At 39.8% G+C, this 19,844-nt stretch overlaps 1 protein-coding gene across 1 annotated transcript in view; it reads right to left on the reverse strand.

The window, feature by feature from the left end:
- szt2 (SZT2 subunit of KICSTOR complex) overlaps nucleotides 1-19,844 on the reverse strand; it is a 246,689-nt gene that overhangs the window by 84,876 nt on the left and 141,969 nt on the right. The window contains exons 51-52 of the mRNA XM_060830553.1: nucleotides 4,457-4,639; nucleotides 796-987 (exon numbers count right to left, since the gene is read on the reverse strand). Coding sequence (XP_060686536.1) covers nucleotides 796-987; nucleotides 4,457-4,639 — 375 coding nt within the window. The remainder of the gene's footprint in view (nucleotides 1-795; nucleotides 988-4,456; nucleotides 4,640-19,844) is intronic.

Below are 19,844 nucleotides of genomic sequence, written 5' to 3' on the forward strand. Positions count from 1 at the left end.
TTACTTCAGACCCACATCAGATTAACTTTTACCTGTTCTCTGGGCAATTACAGATAGACAATACTGCCCTAGCCAGTAACACCGACATCCCATGAATAAAATTAATTAATTAAAAAAAAGGCTTAAAAAAGACTCAGAAATAAAGACTCTGTTTTCTCTCTTCACAGTGACACTGTGGAAGTTGACGGAAACTGGTGACACATGAAACAGTCCAAAAGGGACATTGATTCATCACCGACAACATGCTCATTTATAAACCATGTTTGAGATATCTTTAATCACTTGCAGAGGTCTAAGCTTTAGGCCTCACATCTTAATATTTTTTATTATGTCTCGACATCCAAACAAGATCCTAAAAGTGTTGAGGGAAGGGTTTTTTTTAACGTAGGGAATAGGTGGATGATCACCAACTTTGAAGAGAGTTCTGGGATGTAGTCAGTTAAATTAGAAGATTAGAGAGGTCTGAGGAATTGAGAGGATGCTACAGAGTTAGGGAGATGCAAGACCATGAAAGACAAAGGATGATTTTTTTTAAACTGGGAGTATGAGCAGATCAGGAACCAATGTAGACCAGCATAAAGAGGAATGGAAGGTAAACAGGATTTCACATGGAAGTACAAAACTCTGAATTGAAACTCAATCTAATCCACTTGAACCTGCAACACAATTTTACAGAAAACATCTTTCTCATATCAGAAGGTATTTGCACTGCTCTGCAAAAATGACCATAGCTGATTATCACAATACTCTTCCACTATTTTGTAAAACATTGATGTGTGAATTTTAAATGCTTACCATTCGTATCACTCTCTGGTGTGACCATGGCAGGGCAGTAGGATTCCACGCACAGTGGGCACTGAAGCATTCGAAATTCCATAACAACATCACAAAGAGCATGACGAAGACCATTCTGAAGTTTTTCAGTAAGTTGCAACAGACTGATGTTTCCCTGTTCCCAAATATCAAAACGTACAAGGGTGTTGGGGTCTGAAGAGATAAAACAGGGATTAAAATGTGCAGTTAAGAGGATAAGCTGCACAATCAATCAATCTTGGGATGGTCAGTTTTGCCCACATTCTGTGATGTGCACCTTAATGTTTATATGCTGTTCACCACTCCCTTGGGTGAACTGGTTACATCTGAATGCTCAATGAGGCATGTTTATTACAGTATTCAGTACATGCTGCTCAGATACCACACTGCACGCTCAGAATGAGAGACAAGGCATGATATTTGTAAAGTGCCAACTGTTGTCATGCATTGATAAGTGAAGGGTTGGTTGTACTGAGATGGAAACACGCCAAGGCAGTAGCTCTTTTTGAAAAGAGGAAAAAGACAAAACCAGTTAACTATGGATCATCTTAAATCAGTAAAGAAGAAAATAATGGACTGAAAAATAATAACAAATTGAAAAAAACCCATAACCAGGATGGTTTCAAACTTGTGCCTTCCATAAGTGCCCTGACATTTTTGTGGAAGTGACTTTCCAGTGAACACTGGAAAACCTCACAACGTAAGGTACCTGACTAACTGGCAAATCCTTCAATAAAATTCTCCTGGATGAGTCGCTTAACAAGCCAAGCTTATTCATCTCTGGACCATCTTTGCAAGTGGAAAGGAATTAGTGTAATTGCTGACAGCAAAACTAAACTTGCATTAATATCACAAAAGGGACTGGTCAGACCAAATAGAAACAAACTGACTGCGGTGGCTTATGAGTGAAGAAGAAAAAGACAAATGCAATGGGTATAAGATTAAAAGGTAGGCACAGTGGATTAGGATTTACTGCTAATATGGAGAACATGAACCTGTGGGCCAAACAGCCTAACCCTGTGCTGTAATGTTGATTTAAATCTGTGTGTCTGGACTGAGAAGTGGAATACAAGTTCCTAAAATGACAGGGTACACTAACTTTTGGGAACACTTAAAGAAACTGAAGTGGACAAATGCAGATGAAACACAATACACTGAAGTGTTGCACATCAGTAAAAAAGAGCAATATTTTCATGAACTGTACAAATACTGTCAGAGAGACTGAAATAGATCCAAGAGTGATGTTAACTTTAGAGTAGCAATCATGCTGCAGAGTTGAACAATGCAGTGCAGGGCTGAAGTTGTCATACTAAAAGTATATAATGATTTGCTGAGGTCAAACTATGCAATCTCTGCAGACCATGTTGTGAACATATAAAAATGATGAGGCCAAAAAGATGTGCTGGTAAATCAAACAAGTACCTTGATGCCTATATCATCTCTTGCCCCCTATTCCCAGTATCATTTTCAACAAGAAATAGTCTACTATCTTCAATAGAGTTACTAAAAACAATAATGCGTATTTATTCTGTGCCTTCAATGTAGTGAAAAATACTATTATTGATTTCCTCACCATCAACCTATGGATCAGCCCTACAAAATTCCAACAGGACTGACTGGCCACATAGATATTGAAATTACATGATTAGTCTGGGAATGGAAATCCAGAAGAAAGCAGCTCACTTCCTGACACCCAAAACCTTTCTACCACCAGCTATTAAAGCACAAGTCTATACTGGAGTTTTTTGTTGAGACAGGCTCAGTTCCAACAAACTCAAAAAGGTTGATATCATTTAGTCAAAACGACTCATTTTAAACATTCAGTCTCTCCACCATCAGCACACCATGGCTATTGTGTGCACCACCTACAAGGAGCATTGCATCAATTCTCCAAGTTTTCTACAACAGCATCTCACAAACCAAATAACTCTGCCACCCAGGAGGACAAAGGAAGCAGGCAAATGGGAGAAACACCACCTTCAAATTCCTCCCTGAGTTGCACACCATCATGACTTTAACATGTAGCATTATTCCCTCATCGACCCTGGATCAATATCCTGGAACTTTCCCTAAAGCACTGTGGGAGAGCCTTCAGCAAATGGACTGTAGAAGTGTTGAAGGTAGCTCAATGTAGGTCAGCAGCAATGGCCATTAAATGAACATACTGCCAATGACAACAACAGCTAGTGAATGCAAAAATTAAAGACTTTTTTAAAAAAAACAAACATTAACATCCAAATCCTGGAAGCAATGCAGAGAACGTCCATGAGATTTGCCCTACCATCAGAGGACTATGTTACAAAATGTCAGAACAATTTGATTTTTCAGTTTTGAGGTCTTTCAGGTAATTGAAAGATGGCGTTATTAAAGCATAAAAAAATTCTGCAGAAAACAAAGAGTAAACTTCAGGAGTGTGAGAAAACAATGCCAAGGCAGAATTGTCACTGAATTCATAATCCTTGTAAATCTAGCCCAGGAAAACAAGGGAGAAGACATGAATTCAAATTCAACCACATCCGTTGGTTGATTTTAAATTCAAACAATAACAAATCTGGAATTGAGAGCTAGTCAAAGTAATAGTTATCTATCACTGATTCTTGTGAAGACACATCTAGCTCGCTAATGTCCTTCAGGGAAGGAAATCTGCCATTCTTACTCAGTCTGGTTTATATGTTGAGTCCAGGCTCTCAGCAACATTGTTGATTCTTAACTACCTTCTGACATGGTCTAGCAGGCTACCCAATTCAAGGGCAACAAATGCTGGTCTTGCCAGTGATGTCCACATCTCATGAAAAAATAAAATAGTCAAAGTCCTCACCATCAACTCCTAATCACTCAAACTTGTCCATCTACAAGCTTTCTTTCAGGTTATGATGGAATATTTACCACACATGTTGATGGGTATAGGTACAACATTTATATCGCGTAACACCATTCAACACATTAGCTTGACTGGTGCCCCTATCACTCACTCATTATTCACATTCGCTTGCTTCCATCAACAATTTGTATGGATACCGTATGCACAATATACAAAACCATTACAGTAACACACCAGGGTTAGTTTAATAGTCCTCTCACACCTGAGATCTCCATACCAATAGCTGAAATTCATACTGTAGCAACTCTGCAATGTTGTGCCCCATATCAGATGCCATCCTGACCTGGTCATATCACATTTCCTTTATCGTCACTGGAAAAATCTTCAAATATGCCATCTATCAACGCTACCAGAGAACCAGCGAATTACAACAGTCTAAGGATGAGTACTAACACCACCTTCTCAAAGCTAACAAAATGGACACTAAAGCAACTTTGCCCACCTTCTCAACAACAGTTAAAATTCACTTCAGTATTTCCCAACAGTTCCAGCTATAAAGAAACAGTGGCCAAGGTGAAATCAAGCAAGTTAAAAGTAATGTTTAAAGCAGAATCAGAATTTTAAAAATAGTTTTACTGCACTGTCTCATTCTTACATTCCCCATCAATGATAAAGGTTTCATCACAATTGAGTGGATCTTTCTCTACAACTACATTTAAACTCATAATATTGAAAAATTGCATTCTTGGGCTTGCCAGTGATACTCAAGGGTGTATTTAATTCCCAATCATATATATCTATTTGAAATGTAGTAGTACTTACCAGATATTTTTCCTTCAGAGTTGCTCTCATATCTAGAGACACAGGTCAGCTTGTTGAAGTCTGCTTCCTGAATGAGATCTGTGGGAAAACATAATCTGGAAGGGTCTGTATGCTCTTGCTGCTGTGTTGTCAGTATGGGATTTCCATGTTGATCCACAATAGATAAGGCAATACAGGCAATGCCTGGAGTAAACACAGAACAAATAAAATGCATTGGACCAATAGTGGGATCTGGAGAAGTTCATAAAGCGACATGAAAGCAAGTGCATTACGTAAATTTATACACAGTTTGATTTGCTGACCCAATCTCTTGCCTATGCCACTCTCACCAAAACCTTATAGCTTTGTTCACTTTGTATATCTCTCCATCTTGACCTCTCAAACATCTGGTACTAGTTCATCTAAAAAATTCCAGAGAAGGTGAATGCTAGAGGCAGGCAAGAAATCGATATACACAGACAAGTACTAGAAGCTTAGGTGCTCAGCTGACACTTCAAATTATTGGGCTCATATTATGTCTTTTTATTTAGCTCTAGAAACTGAATTCCATGAGAAACATATACTGAATCACCTAGTGTAGAAATGCATCTCTGTTTTTCTCATGTTAGGAGTTAAAGGTTTTTCATAGTGGAGGTCAAATAAAATGAGGCTTGCTACCAAGGAATTTCGAGGTCATGTAGAAGATCAATGCTAACCAAATTTAATTAATGAAGTGAATACCAAGTGTGTGTCAATACCTACATTAACAAACCATCGCGCACACACACGCACACTCACAACACACAGAGAGAGTAAAAAGATGTCTATTCAGGAAAATGCAGTTTTGATAGAATTGAGATACGCAATCCCAGAGTCATGTACTGTAAATGAATGAATTCTACAAGAAAAATATAATGGAATGGTAGAAGAGAAATATGGCAGTGAGTATGTTTAAATTAATTTTGTTCATTTCCGAGTACAAAATCAAGCTCATTTTTAACAACTTGATAACATTTTAAGTAATATATAATATAATGTTCATTGTATCATGAGCTCAGTGAAACCCACACCATATTCTTGTCAAAATGAAAATCATGAAGAATGAAATAGACTATAAAAATGGCAATGAACAGCAGTTAAATTGATTTTCAATGTAGTGATGGAAAAACTAAGCATAATGGTCAAAATCTTCACCCTGTCTGAAGAATGTTCCAGAAACTCTTTTTGCTTTTTATCTGCTAGGAATCCAGAGTCCCAGGAGATCTGGATTTAAATTTTTAATTGTCAGGGTGGCCAGCACAAGCAATTCTGTCATCCAAGGAACATAGCGTGATATACCTCTCCATTAATGGTTGTGCGAGCTTGTTGATGAACTCAGTAAAATGTTTGAAAAGAGCTGCTTTAAATTTTCAGTTTGGAGCCACACGGCAAACTCAGTATCTGGGACACATCATGGTGCAGTTGTCATGAACACAACAATAAGCCATCAGGGATAATGGATATACTGGTTAACAACTTTAACAACACAGACTAATTCTCAACTGTTCAACTAGTAACAGAGTTTTCATCCCTGGACCGGAGGCTGGCACTCATGAGCAGGGACGAATAGGATGGGGCACTGCTGGCATCATTTGGGTTAGAGGTTGGCAGAAGAAGTCCTAATAGAGATACAAGCACTAGTTGTGGAAGTGAAAATGGAAGCAGGCTACTCTGGCATTCAATATCAAGGACATACAGTAGACATCCATGCGCCCCCCCACCCACCACAGGGGATACGTTCCAAGACCTACCGCGGAAGCCCGAAATTGAAGTTGGAGTAAACCAATTCACTTAAAAGGGAAATGTACCTTCCCGACAGACCCCGATTCCTGGTTCCAGAAAGTTCCCTGTAATATGTTTGGGTTGCAGTAAACCATGGAAACCGCAGAAAACAATTCCGCAAATACCGGGATCGCCCTGTACTTCAACACTGGCATCCTCCAAGCAAGGAGCAAGTCAGAAGAGCACAGTGGGGTTTTGCATTGGAAAGAAGGTGTTACCCAAGACATTGGGTGAACGTCAAAGTTAACTAATTGCAAGTGACACAATAGTGGTGCCACAGGAGACGGTCTCAGACATTTGCACTCTGACTCACAATAACCTGAGGCTTCATGGTGCCCACGGGAGTCTCCCAACTGCAGTCATCAAAAACATTGGACTGCTCAATATTTATTTTGGTACTGAATTTGAACATTGCTAAAAAGAGAAACATATCACTAAAGCTTTTAATATTTTTATACAGCCACTGCCAAGAAGCAGCGTGGAATAGTCTGCTGAAATGTGTTGTTCAAATTTTTGAGATACCTTGTCTTTGCCAGCTAATTTGAAGTAGATTATGTACTTATCAGGTCTCAAAAGTCCTTCCTAGCCTTTTCAGCAATCATACAAATACAGCTCTAGACCTGTCTTCACCTTACAAGCTTGATAGAGAAATAGAGTGCAAAGCTATCCTGATTAGATTACTGTTTATTGAGAATCATGCAAACTCACAAATGTGGGGTCAAATGTTGGCAGTTTCAGATATAAACAATATCCATTCTAACCTCAATTTGCCCTAAAAAGGCAACGTATCAAAACTATTTGAACAACAATTTATAAAAATGGATAGAGCTTATTTTTCCTAAATTCAAAACATAGTTTACCGTATGTACAATTTATTCAGTAATTTATTCTGTAATTCAAGATGGCGCTGGAATGTGCTATATAGGGGCGGCACAGTGGCTCAGTGGCTAACACTGCTGCCTCACAGCGCCAGGGACCCAGGTTCGATTCCAGCCTTGGGTGACTGTCTGGGTGGAGTTTGCGCATTCTCCCAGTTTCTGCGTGGGTTTCCTGCCGATGCTCCAGTTTCCTCCCACAGTCCAAAGACGTGCAGGTCAGGTGAATTGGCCATTCTAAATTGCCCATAGCATTGGGTGCATTAGTCAGAGGGAAATGGGTCTGGATGGGTTACTCTTCAGAGGGACTTGGTGGCTCGGAGGGCCTGTTTCCACACTGTAGGGAATCTAATCTAATCTCATGTACTTTTCACGAGTGACAATATTAAATAAATCTAAATCTAAATGGCAGAGCAAATGAATGCCTTTTTACTTCAAATGTTCCAATATGCACTCCCATCCAATTCTCAAATGCCTAATTCATCTGCAGGCTGGAGATCTCACCCATTTCAGAAGGACGCCTGTACATTTATACAAGTGAAACATGTCAAAAGGATCAGACAAGGAAATGAAACACCTAAAGGGGCTTGGCTGACAACTACACCAGATTTTAGGAATCACCTATCAACTGTCAGACTTTTAAACTTATCTTTGTTCGGGTCAGGAGGAGCAGTCCTGCTCCTCTGAGCCTCAAAACGAACCATTTGTGATTCATTAACTGCCTAGTGCCCAGGAAACCTTACTCTGAACTTGCCCCTGGATTTATATTGGGCCAAAATATCTTGGGTGATTTACTGCATGACAACATTGGAAAGACTTTTCTCACATTTACACATTATATCAAATAGTTAAGACAATGCCTAATTCAAGTGGAAAATCACTTCAGCTTTAAATACCCAAAGTTCTTAGCAATTCTACTCAGACATTGTAAGCCATTAAATCAATGCAGACCACCACCTTAGAAACAGAGGTTTCACTTCAGCTGAAGGTTCCGCTATAGAAAGCAATGGAAAACCAGCTTCTAAATTAAGTGAGGGCAAACAAATTCAATGGATTTAGAGAGCCATTATGAACCACAATTATCTGGATGCACAGTATCAAGCAGTCTAAAAAATATCAGGATTCTAGTATAAAACATGCAGCAGAGAGCAACAGCAGAACATGCAGCGATATAACCATTTCCTCACCCTGCTCAAACATTTACGCACTAAGAATATAGCATTTGCTTTCATATCAAGAGTGTACTAAAATACTCAGCCAAAGTGACCAAATTGAGAATGGAAATTAAATAGAATGGGACATTTTCAGAAAAAAACAAAGAACAAAATAAGCCGTGGGGAAGGATTTTAATAGCACACTGCTGCATCTACAAATTAAACAATACCTTGGAACTGGGAGGGTGGAAATAGATGCTGCACAAGTTCCACCATGGTACCTACATCAATGAAAAAACATTCATAGATAGCTTGTTGACCTAAAACACTTTCAACACCAATAATTATTAGAGGCGAGGCCCTAAACAGGTTGAACAAGCTCTAGAATGAAACAAATAACACAACAAAAGGTACAAAGTAAGGACATAGGTAAAAACAATGACTGCAAATGCTGGAAACCAGAATTTAGATTAGAGGGATGCTGGAAAAGCACAGCATCTGAGAAGCAGTAAAATTGACGTTTCAGGCAAAAGTCCTTCATCAGGAATACAGCTTTTCCAGCATCACCCTAACCTAAACACATAGTAAGGACATGTTCATCATTGCTGTGGTAATCGTGTGACTGTTGATAAAGATATACACAAACTAGAAAAGCAGCATGGAATTACATCTGGCCTATTGGAGTCCAAATAGAAGAGTAAGACTTTTATCATCGCTCTGAACACTTTGAGCAAATAGAGTCAAAATTCTGTTTTACTCATGCCAAAGATGAAGGTAACAGAAATATTCAGCTTTTTAAATAAGGGGTATTTTGCCCAATTGACAAGTTGTGATTGTCCTAAAAGGAAGTATCAAAAAAGATGGGACACTGTTAGTATCCATTGAAGAGCAAAGAAACACTAGGAGCATCCATTCTAGGTTTCAGACAATGAGATCTTCACCTAAATAGTGGTAGTGTTTCAATTATAACTCTGTAATGCATTAAAACTCTAATCCAAGAATCTTGGCAAGGAAAGGTACAAAAAGAATGAAGCACAAGAAAAATTATAATACTCAACAAAGAGAAAGTGGTGCACTTTAAATAGCATCTCACACACTGCCAAAGTCTTGTCTTTAACCATGTGACCTGGAGGAGAAGCACAGATATCTCACCATGATATCTGAATGGAGATGCGCTGTCCCTAAGTGAACTTGCACTTTTTGTCAGTGTCTCACAGTACAAACTTGAGAACAAGTTGCATCTTGGTATCAGACTATTTATATCATTTTAGGGCACACAGTAAGTTGTGTGGATGGAAGCAGGAAGCTACAAACAGGAATATATCAATAGCAAAACAAGTTAAATTTGTGGAGCTCTGAGGTCACTCATTCTGGATCAGAGAAAGACAGATGAGACTATTTTCTTAATTTGGAATACAGACTTATAGACTAGAAATAACATACAAGTGAGCATACATTATTTTGAAATTTTCTTTCTTTGCAATTTTAATTTGCATCACCGATAGGTTTTTTTTAAATCTTAATTCTCTATAGAGGAGTAAAGAGATTTAGCTGCTATATACAGATATCAATAAAAAATGTTAGTGCACAAATGCAAATGTTAATCAAATAGGCTAATAAAATGCTGGCCTTTGTCTCTAGGGAACTGAAACTCAAAAGAAAGGAAATTAAGCTTCAGTTTTCACCAGATGCTATCTGGAGTGCTGTGTTGCTTTGGTAATGAATCCCAGGAATGATATACTTGCATTAGTAGGAGTAAAAGTGCAGGATCACCAGAATGAATCAAGGAATAATTAAAAGGGTCAGATTATGAGGGTAAATTGCATACACTCATTTTGTGCTATCTTGAGTTTACAAGAATCAAGGGTTCTCTAATTGAGATTAAAATCATAAAGAAATTTCTTGGAGTAGATGCAGATAATTTATTTTAGCGGAGAAATCCAGAGCAGGAGAATAGTCTTAAGATTAGAGCTAGTTAGCTGTGAATTAGGAAGCTTTCCTTTTCTCATTAGTGTGCATTTGGCACTTGCTTCCCAAGAGGCAAGAATTCTGTGGATTTTCAGATGAAAACACTGAGGCAGCTTGTAGATTTTTTGGAGTGTTGGTGGGGAGGGGGAGGGGGGAGGTGAAGGTAAAGCATATCAAGCGACATGAAATAAAGTGAAGTCAATGGAATATGCACTTGACAGTAGAACAGTTAGGAAGGCTGAATGGTCTACTCTTGTTCCAAGAATGACAGTGAGAGACTGGAGACTCACTCACAATGAAATATCCAAATCTCGACTTACCAGGATCTGCAGGCATCCCAGTCTAACAATATGTTGCAAAAGACTGCAAGATAACAGCAGTTCCTCAGAGAAAGCTGTGGGCAAAAACACGGTGCTGGTGAGGACAGTGCAGGGGAGGGAGGGAGAGAGAGAGAGAGACTGCACAGTTACTGCCTTTGCTGTTTTTGAATTTATGTGTCACTGGACATCGGAGTGCATCTGGGAAAATAAACAAACAGTGAATTTCCCAACTAATCTTGGAGGAACTGGTTTGGGCGAAGTTCACAACATAGAATCAGATAAGTTATTTGTTGTTTTAAGTCTGTCCAAGAGAAAGGCTGTATTAGTGAATACAGTGGGTTCTTTCTTGATTGTGTGTTTTTGGACATAAGTCCCTTGATTAAACTTAAAATATAAGCTGTAGCTCTTAATTTAACCAGGTGCAGTGTTTTGTAGAGGAATAAGACGGTGTTATTTTCTGGGTCTGTAGATTGTGAAGGAGCAAAAATGGCCTTTGCAGTGATATGTACTTCTTGTCAGATGTGGGAGTTTAAAGAGAGTTTAAGGGTTACTGTGGATTATATCTGCATTAAAATTCACATCCAACAGCATTTATCAGATCGAGTGGATTGGTTGGAGAGACAGACAGAAACAATGAGTAATTTGCAACAGCAACAGTATGTGATGGATGGCAGTTATAGGAAGGTGGGGGGGGGGGGGGGCAAGAACTTTTGACGGCAATAGGCAAGAACTTTTGAAAGCTGATTGGAGGCAGATGTTTGCAGGTAAAAGGGACGGCTGGAAAATGGGAAGCCTTCAGAAATGAGATAACAAGAATCCAGAGAAAGTATATTCCTGTGAGGGTGAAAGGGAAGGCTGGTAGGTATAGGGAATAAGACCATAAGACCATTCGGCCCATCGAGTCCACTCCGACATTCAATCATAGCTGATGGGCATTTCAACGCCACTTACCCGCATTAGCCCTGTAGCCCTTAATTCCTTGTGACATGAAGAATGTTGGATGACTAAAGAAATTAAGGGTTTGGTTAAGAAAAAGAAGGAAGCATATGTCAGGTATAGACAGGAAAGATCAGGTGAATCCTTAGAAGAGTATAAAGGAAGTAGGAGTATACATAGGAGGGAAATAGGAAGGGCAAAACTGGGACATGAGATAGCGGCAAATAGAATTAAGGAGAATCCAAAGGGTTTTTACAAATATATTAAGGACAAAAGGGTAACTAGGGACAGAATAGGGCCCCTCAAAGATCAGCAAGGTAGCCTTTGTGTGGAGCCACAGAAAATGAGGGAAATACTAAATGAATATTTTGCATCAGTATTTACTGTGAAAACAGGATATGGAAGATATAGGGAAAAAGATGGTGACATTCTGCAAAATACCCAGATTACAGAGGAGGAAGTGCTGGATGTCTTGAAATGGTTAAAGGTGGATAAATCCCCAGGACCTGATCAGGCGGACCCGAGAACTCTGTGGGAAACTAGAGAAGTGATTGCTGGGCCTCTTGTTGAGATATCTGTATCATCGATAGTCACAGGTGAGGTGCCGGAAGACTGGAGGTTGGCAAACGTGGTGCCACTGTTTAAGAAGGGCGGTAAAGACAAGCCAGGGAACTATAGACTGGTGAACGTGACCTCAGTGGTGGGCAAGTTGTTGGAGGGAATCCAGAGGGACAGGATGTACATGCATTTAGAAAGGCAAGGACTGAATCGGGATAGTCAACATGGCTTTGTGCATGGGAAATCATGTCTCACAAACTTGATTGAGTTTTTTGAAGGAACAAAGAAGATTGATGAGGGCAGAGCAGTAGGTGTGATCTATATGGACTTTGGTAAGGCATTCGACAAGGTTCCCCATGGGAGACTGATTAGCAAGGTTAGATCTCATGGAATAAAGGGAGAACTAGCCATTTGGATACAGAACTGGCTCAAAGGTAGAAGACAGAGGGTGGTGGTGGAGGGTTGTTTTTCACACTGGAGGCCTGTGACCAGTGGAGTGCCACAAGGATCGGTGCTGGTTCCTCTAATTTTTGACATTTACATAAATGATTCGGATGCGAGCGTGAGAGGCATAGTTAGTAAGTTTGCAGATAACACCAAAATTGGAGGTGCAGTGGACAGCGAAGAAGGTTACCTCAGATTACAACAGATCTGGACCAGATGGGCCAATGGGCTGAGAAGTGGCAGATGTAGTTTAATTCAGATAAATGCAAGGTGCTGCATTTTGGGAAAGCAAATCTTAGCAGGACTTATACACTTAATGGTAAGGTCCTAGAGAGTGTTGCTGAACAGAGACACCTTGGAGTGCAGGTTCATAGCTCCTTGAAAGTGGAGTTGCAGGTCGATAGGATAGTGATGGCGGTGTTTGGTATGCTTTCCTTGATTGTTCAGAGTATTGAGTACAGGAGTTGGGAGGTCATGTTGCGGCTGTACAGGACACTGGTTAGGTCACTGTAGGAATATTGCTTGCAGTTCTGGTATCCTTCTTATCGGAAAGATGTTGTTAAACTTGAAAGGGTTCAGAAAACATTTACAAGGATGTTGCCAGGATTGGAGGATTTGAGCTATAGGGAGAGGCTGAACAGGCTGTGGCTGTTTTCCCTGGAGCATCAGAGGCTGAGGGGTGACCATATAGAGGATTACAAAATTATGAGGGGCATGGATAGGATAAATAGACAAAGTCTTTTCCCTGGGATTGTGGAGTCCAGAACTAGAGGGCATAAGTTTAGGATGAGAGGGGAAAGATATAAAAGAGACCTAAGGGGCAACATTTTCACGCAGAAGGTGGTACATGTATGGAATGAGCTGCCAGAGGATGTGGTGGAGGCTAGTACATTGCAACATTTAAGAGGCTTTTAGATGGTTATATGAATAGGAAGGGTTTAGAGGGATATGGGCTGGGTGCTGGCAGGTTGGACTAGATAGGGTTGGGATATCTGGTCGACATGGACGGGTTGGACCAAAGGGTCTGTTTCCATGCTGTACATCTCTATGATTCTATGCCCACTTACTGGGCTGACGACAATGTCACTGCAAATAAATGAAAGTCTTTTTTCCCCCATTCAGTTGGTCAAATTGCGCTCAGATTTGTTACTACTAGTTTTGTAATATAAAAACAATCAGCACATTTGTTAAAATGCAGTAACAAGTCATAAAATTGTTACCTTATCGTTACCGTAGTAAGCAATGTACAGTAAGTGTCATGTAGTTTTAGCATGAAGATCATTAAAATTAAGCTCTCATTTTGTATTCTTTTGAATTTAACAAACTTTGACATACAAGATTCACCCAAGCAGACAGTTAATCTTGTTTTAGACTTTGTTAAGTTCAATTTAAATTATTATTGTTATCAATTATTTCTCAAAAGATGGATTAGAGTACTACAGAACATGGTTAGTTTTTATTATGTCCTATTTTGCATCCCAAATTCCTACCAAGTGTCAATTTGCTCTAATATCTCTATGGTGTAGCATTTTCCTCTTCTTTTTCTTCCACAGCACCTCTGATTCCTTTTATCACAGCAATGGTTTTCTTTGCTCCTTTCTATTTCAATCCAATGTAATTACACATGTGTTTTCTCTCCTCTGATGCCCACTCTCCTAACATCTCACTTTCTATAGCACCTTTCCTTATTACAAACATCACAGTATTGGCTGTATCTCTTTCACTTCATCTTGTGCCACTGAACCACACCCTTCCTGTAGTGGCTTTGTTTTACTTTCTCTGACATACATCCCCATACCTTTCATGTGGAAGCACTAATTCTTGTTCACTCTCTTTGTATTACTTTGCATTACTGTTTTGTTTTGCCTGCTCCAAAGCATCACCCACTTCACCTTCCAATCTCTTAAATAAAACTGGCAGCCCTGCCATTAATTATCCCACAGCAAGAACATTGTCTCACTCTCATCCCCCCCCAACCTCTGTACATAGCGGTAGAGTTCTCCAGCATAGAAACAGACCCTTTGGTCCAATTTGTCCACACTGACCAGACATCCCAATCTGACCTAGCCCCATTTGCCAGCATTTGACCCATACCCCTCCAAGATCTTTCTATTCATGTCCCACCCAGATACCTTTTAAAACTTGTAGTTGTATCTGCCTTCGCCACTTACTCTGGCAGCTCATTCCATACACATACCAGCTCTGCATGAAAATGTTATCCCTCAGGTTCTATTAAGTCTTTCTCTCTCACCTTAAACTTAAACTCTCTAGATTTGGATGCACCTACCCCAGGAAAAAAACCTTGGATATTCACCCTGTCCACATCCCTCATCATTTTATAACCTCATTTTGACCTCTATAAGGTCACCCAATATATTATTTTCTATCCCCATCATCTATCCCTCCCCATTACAGTGTAACAGCCATTATCCAAGAGAAGTAACTTGAACTTCCCAATGTGATACCGACCTTCTGATTATGGAATGAAATCCAAACAAGAATGGTGAGATGAACTTCTCTTCTGTGAAATGTACTTCAGCCAATTTACCATTTTATTGGGTGAGCTAAAAAAACCCTTTATTTTGATCAGAAACTTCAAAACATGGCTAGTGGGAGAAATAAGAAATGTAACAACAGAAATTGCTGGAGCAACTCAGCAGGTCTGGCAGCATCTGTGGTAGGGAAAGCAGAGTCAACATTTCGAGTCCTGTGACACCGAAGCAGCAGCCACATCTCTGGTGCAGCTTTCACATGCTGCTCCCTTTCAGGAGTCCTTGAGTCAACGAGCTGAATTATCAGACCACAGAAAAATTGTTTTTAATAAAGAAGGTCACATAATACGACAATGAAAATGTCAGGATTGTTCACTGCAAATGTAGTTCTTTCTTCAAATGTAATAGAATCTCCCACATGCAAGCAGGATGCATTATCATTCTTGTTCTGGAAAGGCATCAAAGCTCACCGACCCATTATACATTACTGTATACTTTGAGTCCTACCCAATTCAGATACCTGTCTTTGCTTTGGAACACAACCTGAATTAGTTTCATGTAGACGCATCAGCCTCAGGGATTACATCAGGAACTTTACTTTAAAGTCCTTTACTTTAATGGCACTCCAATTCTTTTTCTTTTCTCCTCACAAGTTTTGGTTTTAAATCAACTTCAATACCTCCTAATTACTATTAGCCAATTTATCTGTCCATTTCACTTTTCTAAACTTCGGTTGTATCCCACAGTATAGGATTTTGTGCTTCACCTTCATTCCTCAAAACCAACCCAATGCAAAATGCCAATTCTTCAACTTAATTTTATTTTCAGAAACACAATGGGGTTAAACATCAGTTTGCATTAAAAAAAGTAATTATTCATGTTTCTGAGAACAATGTTCATTTAAATTCAAAGATATTAAATAGGCATGGCACCATCAGATTTCGCAGTCCAGGACTTTCTCTTTGCTTAAAAGTGCAATCATCAGTTCAATCTTGTGCAACCCTGCATTATGGAAAAATCGCACTTGAGGAACAGTACTTAAAGTGCTGCCGCTGTAATCATGTTACAGACAACACACATTTTAAAAGTTCATGCTGTAGAAACAATGTCTCCCCAGTTCATCAACCGCGTTTGCGAAATGCGCCTGATAACAGAATGACCTGAATTGACTTTGCTTGTTAGATCTTTCTAATAAGGAATCCTTTCTGGATGGGATTCTGGAAGTCATGCCAAGAATAGAAAAATTTTCATACAACCATCACTGCAACAAACTTAGAAACCTGAAATAAGATCCTGATTTACCTTGGCAACTGTTGGCAATTGTATTGTTTGCATTGTTGACCTGTTTGTTTTACCTTTGCATGTATAGATTTCCCATGCAATTGAATTTTAGCTAGTAACAAACAGAATGCACCAATTGCAAGGAGTCCAACTATTTGCGCTATTTTCTAGACATGTCACACTTCATTACATGTGCCAGATATTGTTTGAAGGTGAAGATCACAGAGGATTCTGCACTGGTTTAAACAAACACAGCTTCCTTTGTTGACAGACTATAGAGCACTTCTTGGATCTTAATGTCACCAGTGCTGCCTCTATTTAGCATTGCTGACTGAAGGTCAACCTCACGAGAGTTAGAACCAGAGTTAGTATAACGTTATCTTTGCCAGTTTTCTTATAAACGCTTAATAGCTAAAAGTAGGTAGTGGTGTGGCAGTAATGTCACTAGATTAGCAATCCAGAACGCCTGACTGATGTTCCAGGGACATGGGTTCAAATCACATCAGATGGTGAAGGTAGAATTCAGTAAAAATTTCGAAGTTAAAAATAATAGTGACCAATTGTTGTAAAAATCTATCTGCTTCACTAATGTTCTTTGAGGGAAGGAAATACACCATACTTGCCTAGGCTGGCTGACATATGACTCCAGATAAACAGCAATGTGGTTTACTCTCATTTGAAATCATTAGGGATAAGCAATAAATGCTGGCCTGGCCAGAGACACCCACATCTCATGAATGAATGAAAAAAGAAGACAGAACATCAATCACTTCTCCCAGTCATGACAACTGATACTACAGATTACTTAGTCATGTAGTCATAGAGACATACAGCAGGGAAACAGACCCTTTACTCCAACTCGTCCATGCTGACCAGATACAGATATCCCCACCCAATGTAGCCCCAACTGCTAGCACCCAGCCCATATCCCTCCAAACCCTTCCTATTCATATAGGCATTCAGATGCCTTTTAAATGTTGCAATTGTACTGGCCTCCACCACTTCTTTCTGACAGCTCATTCCATACACTTATCATCCTCTGCGTGAAAAGGTTGCCCCTTAGGTCTCTCTTATATCTTTCCCCTCTCACCCTAAACGTATACCCTCTCGTCCTGGTCTCTCCGACCCCAGGGAAAAGACTTTGTCTATTTACCATATCCATGCCCCTCATGATTTTATAAACCGCTATAAGATCACCCCTCAGCCTCTGACACTGCAGGTAAAATAGCCTTAACCTATTTAACCTTTCCCTATAGCTCAAACCCTCCAATCCTGACAACATCCTTGCAAGCCTTTTCTGAACTCTTTCAAGTTTCACAACATAATTCCGATAGGAAGGAGACAAGAATTGCACGCTATATTCAAACAGTGCCTAACCAATGTCCTGTACAGCTGCAACATGACCTCCCAACTCCTATATTCAATGCTCTGATCAATAAAGGAAAGCATACCAAATGCCTTCTTCACTATCCTATCCAACTGTAACTCCACTTTCAAGGAGCTATGAACCTGCACTCCAAGGTCTCTTTGGTCAGCAACACTCCCTCGGACTTTACCATTAAATGTATAAGTCCTGCTAAGATTTGCTTTCCAAAATGCAACACCTCACATTTATCTAAATTAAACTCCATCTGCCACTTCTCAGCCCATTGGCCCATCTGATCAAGATCCTGTTGTAATCTGAGGTAACCTTCTTCACTGTCCACTACACCTCCAATTTTGGTGTCATCTGCAAACTTACTAACTGTATCTCTTATCCTCACATCAAAGTCATTTATATAAATGATGAAAATTAGTGGACCCAGCACCAATCCTTGTGACACTCCACTCGTCACAGGCCTCCAGTCTAAAAAACAACCCTCCACCATCACCTCCTCTCTTCTACCTTTGAGCCATTTCTATATCCAAATGGCTAGTTCTCCCTGTATTCCATGAGATCTAACCTTGCTAATCAGTCTCCCATGGGGAACGTTGTCGAACACCTTACTGAAGTCCATGTAGATCAATTAATCTGTCCTCATCAATTCTCTTTGTTACTTTTTCAAAAAGCTCAATCAAGTTTGTGAGACATGATTTCTCACACACAAAGCCATGTTGACTATTCCTAATCAGTCCTTTCCAAATACACGTATATCCTGTCCCTCAGGATTCCCTCCAACAACTTGACCACCCACCGATGTACTGGTCTGTAGTACCCTGGCTTGTCCTTACGACCCTTCTTAAACAGTGACACCATGTTTGCTAACCTCCAGTCTTCCGGCACCTTATCTGTGACTATTGATGATACAAATATCTCAGTAAGAGGCCCAGCAATGACTTCCCTCGCTTCCCACCGAGTTCTAGGGTACACCTGATCAGATCCTGGGAATTTATCCACTTTTATGCGTTCAAGACAACCTGCACTTGCTCCTCTGTAATATGGACACTTTTCAAGATGTCACCATCTACTTTCTTACATTCTATATCTTCCATGTCCTTTTCCACAGTAAATACTGATGCAAAATACTCGTTTAGTATCTCCCCCATTTTCTGTGGCTCCACACAAAGGCTGCCTTGTTGATATTTGAGGGGTTCTATTCTCTCCCTAGTTACCATTTTGTTCTTAGTGTATTTGAAAAAAACTCTTTGGATTCTCCTTAACTCTATTTGCCAAAGCTATCTCATGTCCCCTTTTTCCCCTCCTGATTTCCTTCTCAAGTACACTCCTACTGCTTTTATACTCTTCTAAGGATTCACTCGATCTATCCTGTCTATACCTGACATATGCTTCCTCCTTTTTCTTAACCAAACCCTCAATTTCTTTAGTTATCTAGCATTTCCTTTCACCCTAACAGGAATACACTTTTTCTGGACTCTCGTTATCTCATTTCTGAAGGTTTCCCATTTCCCAACTGTCCCTTTACCTGCAAACATCTGCCCCCAATCAGCTTTGAAAGTTCTTGCCTAATACCGTCAAAATTGGCCTTTCCTCAATTTAGAACTTCAACTTTTAGATCCGGTCTGTCCTTTTCCATCACTATTTTACATCTAATAGAACTATGGTCGCTGGCCCCAAAGTGCTCCCCCACTGGCACCTCAGTCCCCTGTCCTGCCTGACTTCTCAAGAGTAGTTCAAGCTTTGCACCTTCTCCAGTAGATACATCAACGTATTGAATCAGAAAATGTTCTTGTACACACTTAACAAGTTCCTCTCCATCTAAACCCTTAACACTATGGCAATCTCAGTCTATGTTTGGAAAGTTAAAATCCCCTATCATAACCACCCTATTATACTTACAGATAACTGAGAAACAAATTTGCAAGGAGATCCCCATTTCCCTGACTATAAGAGGGTCTATTATACAATCCCAATAAGGTGATCATCCCTTTCTTATTTCTCAGTTCCACCCAAATAACTTTTGGGGAATATCCTCCCTCAGTACAGTTGTAATGCTATTCCTTATCAAAAACATGACTCCCCATCCCCTCTCTTGCCTCCCTTTCTGTCCCTCCTGTTGCATTTGTATCCTGGAACATTAAGCTGCCAATCCTGCCCATCCCTGAGCCATATTTCTGTAATT

Source organism: Hemiscyllium ocellatum, chromosome 9, assembly GCF_020745735.1.
Source record: "Hemiscyllium ocellatum isolate sHemOce1 chromosome 9, sHemOce1.pat.X.cur, whole genome shotgun sequence".
Taxonomy (NCBI): Eukaryota; Metazoa; Chordata; class Chondrichthyes; order Orectolobiformes; family Hemiscylliidae; genus Hemiscyllium; species Hemiscyllium ocellatum.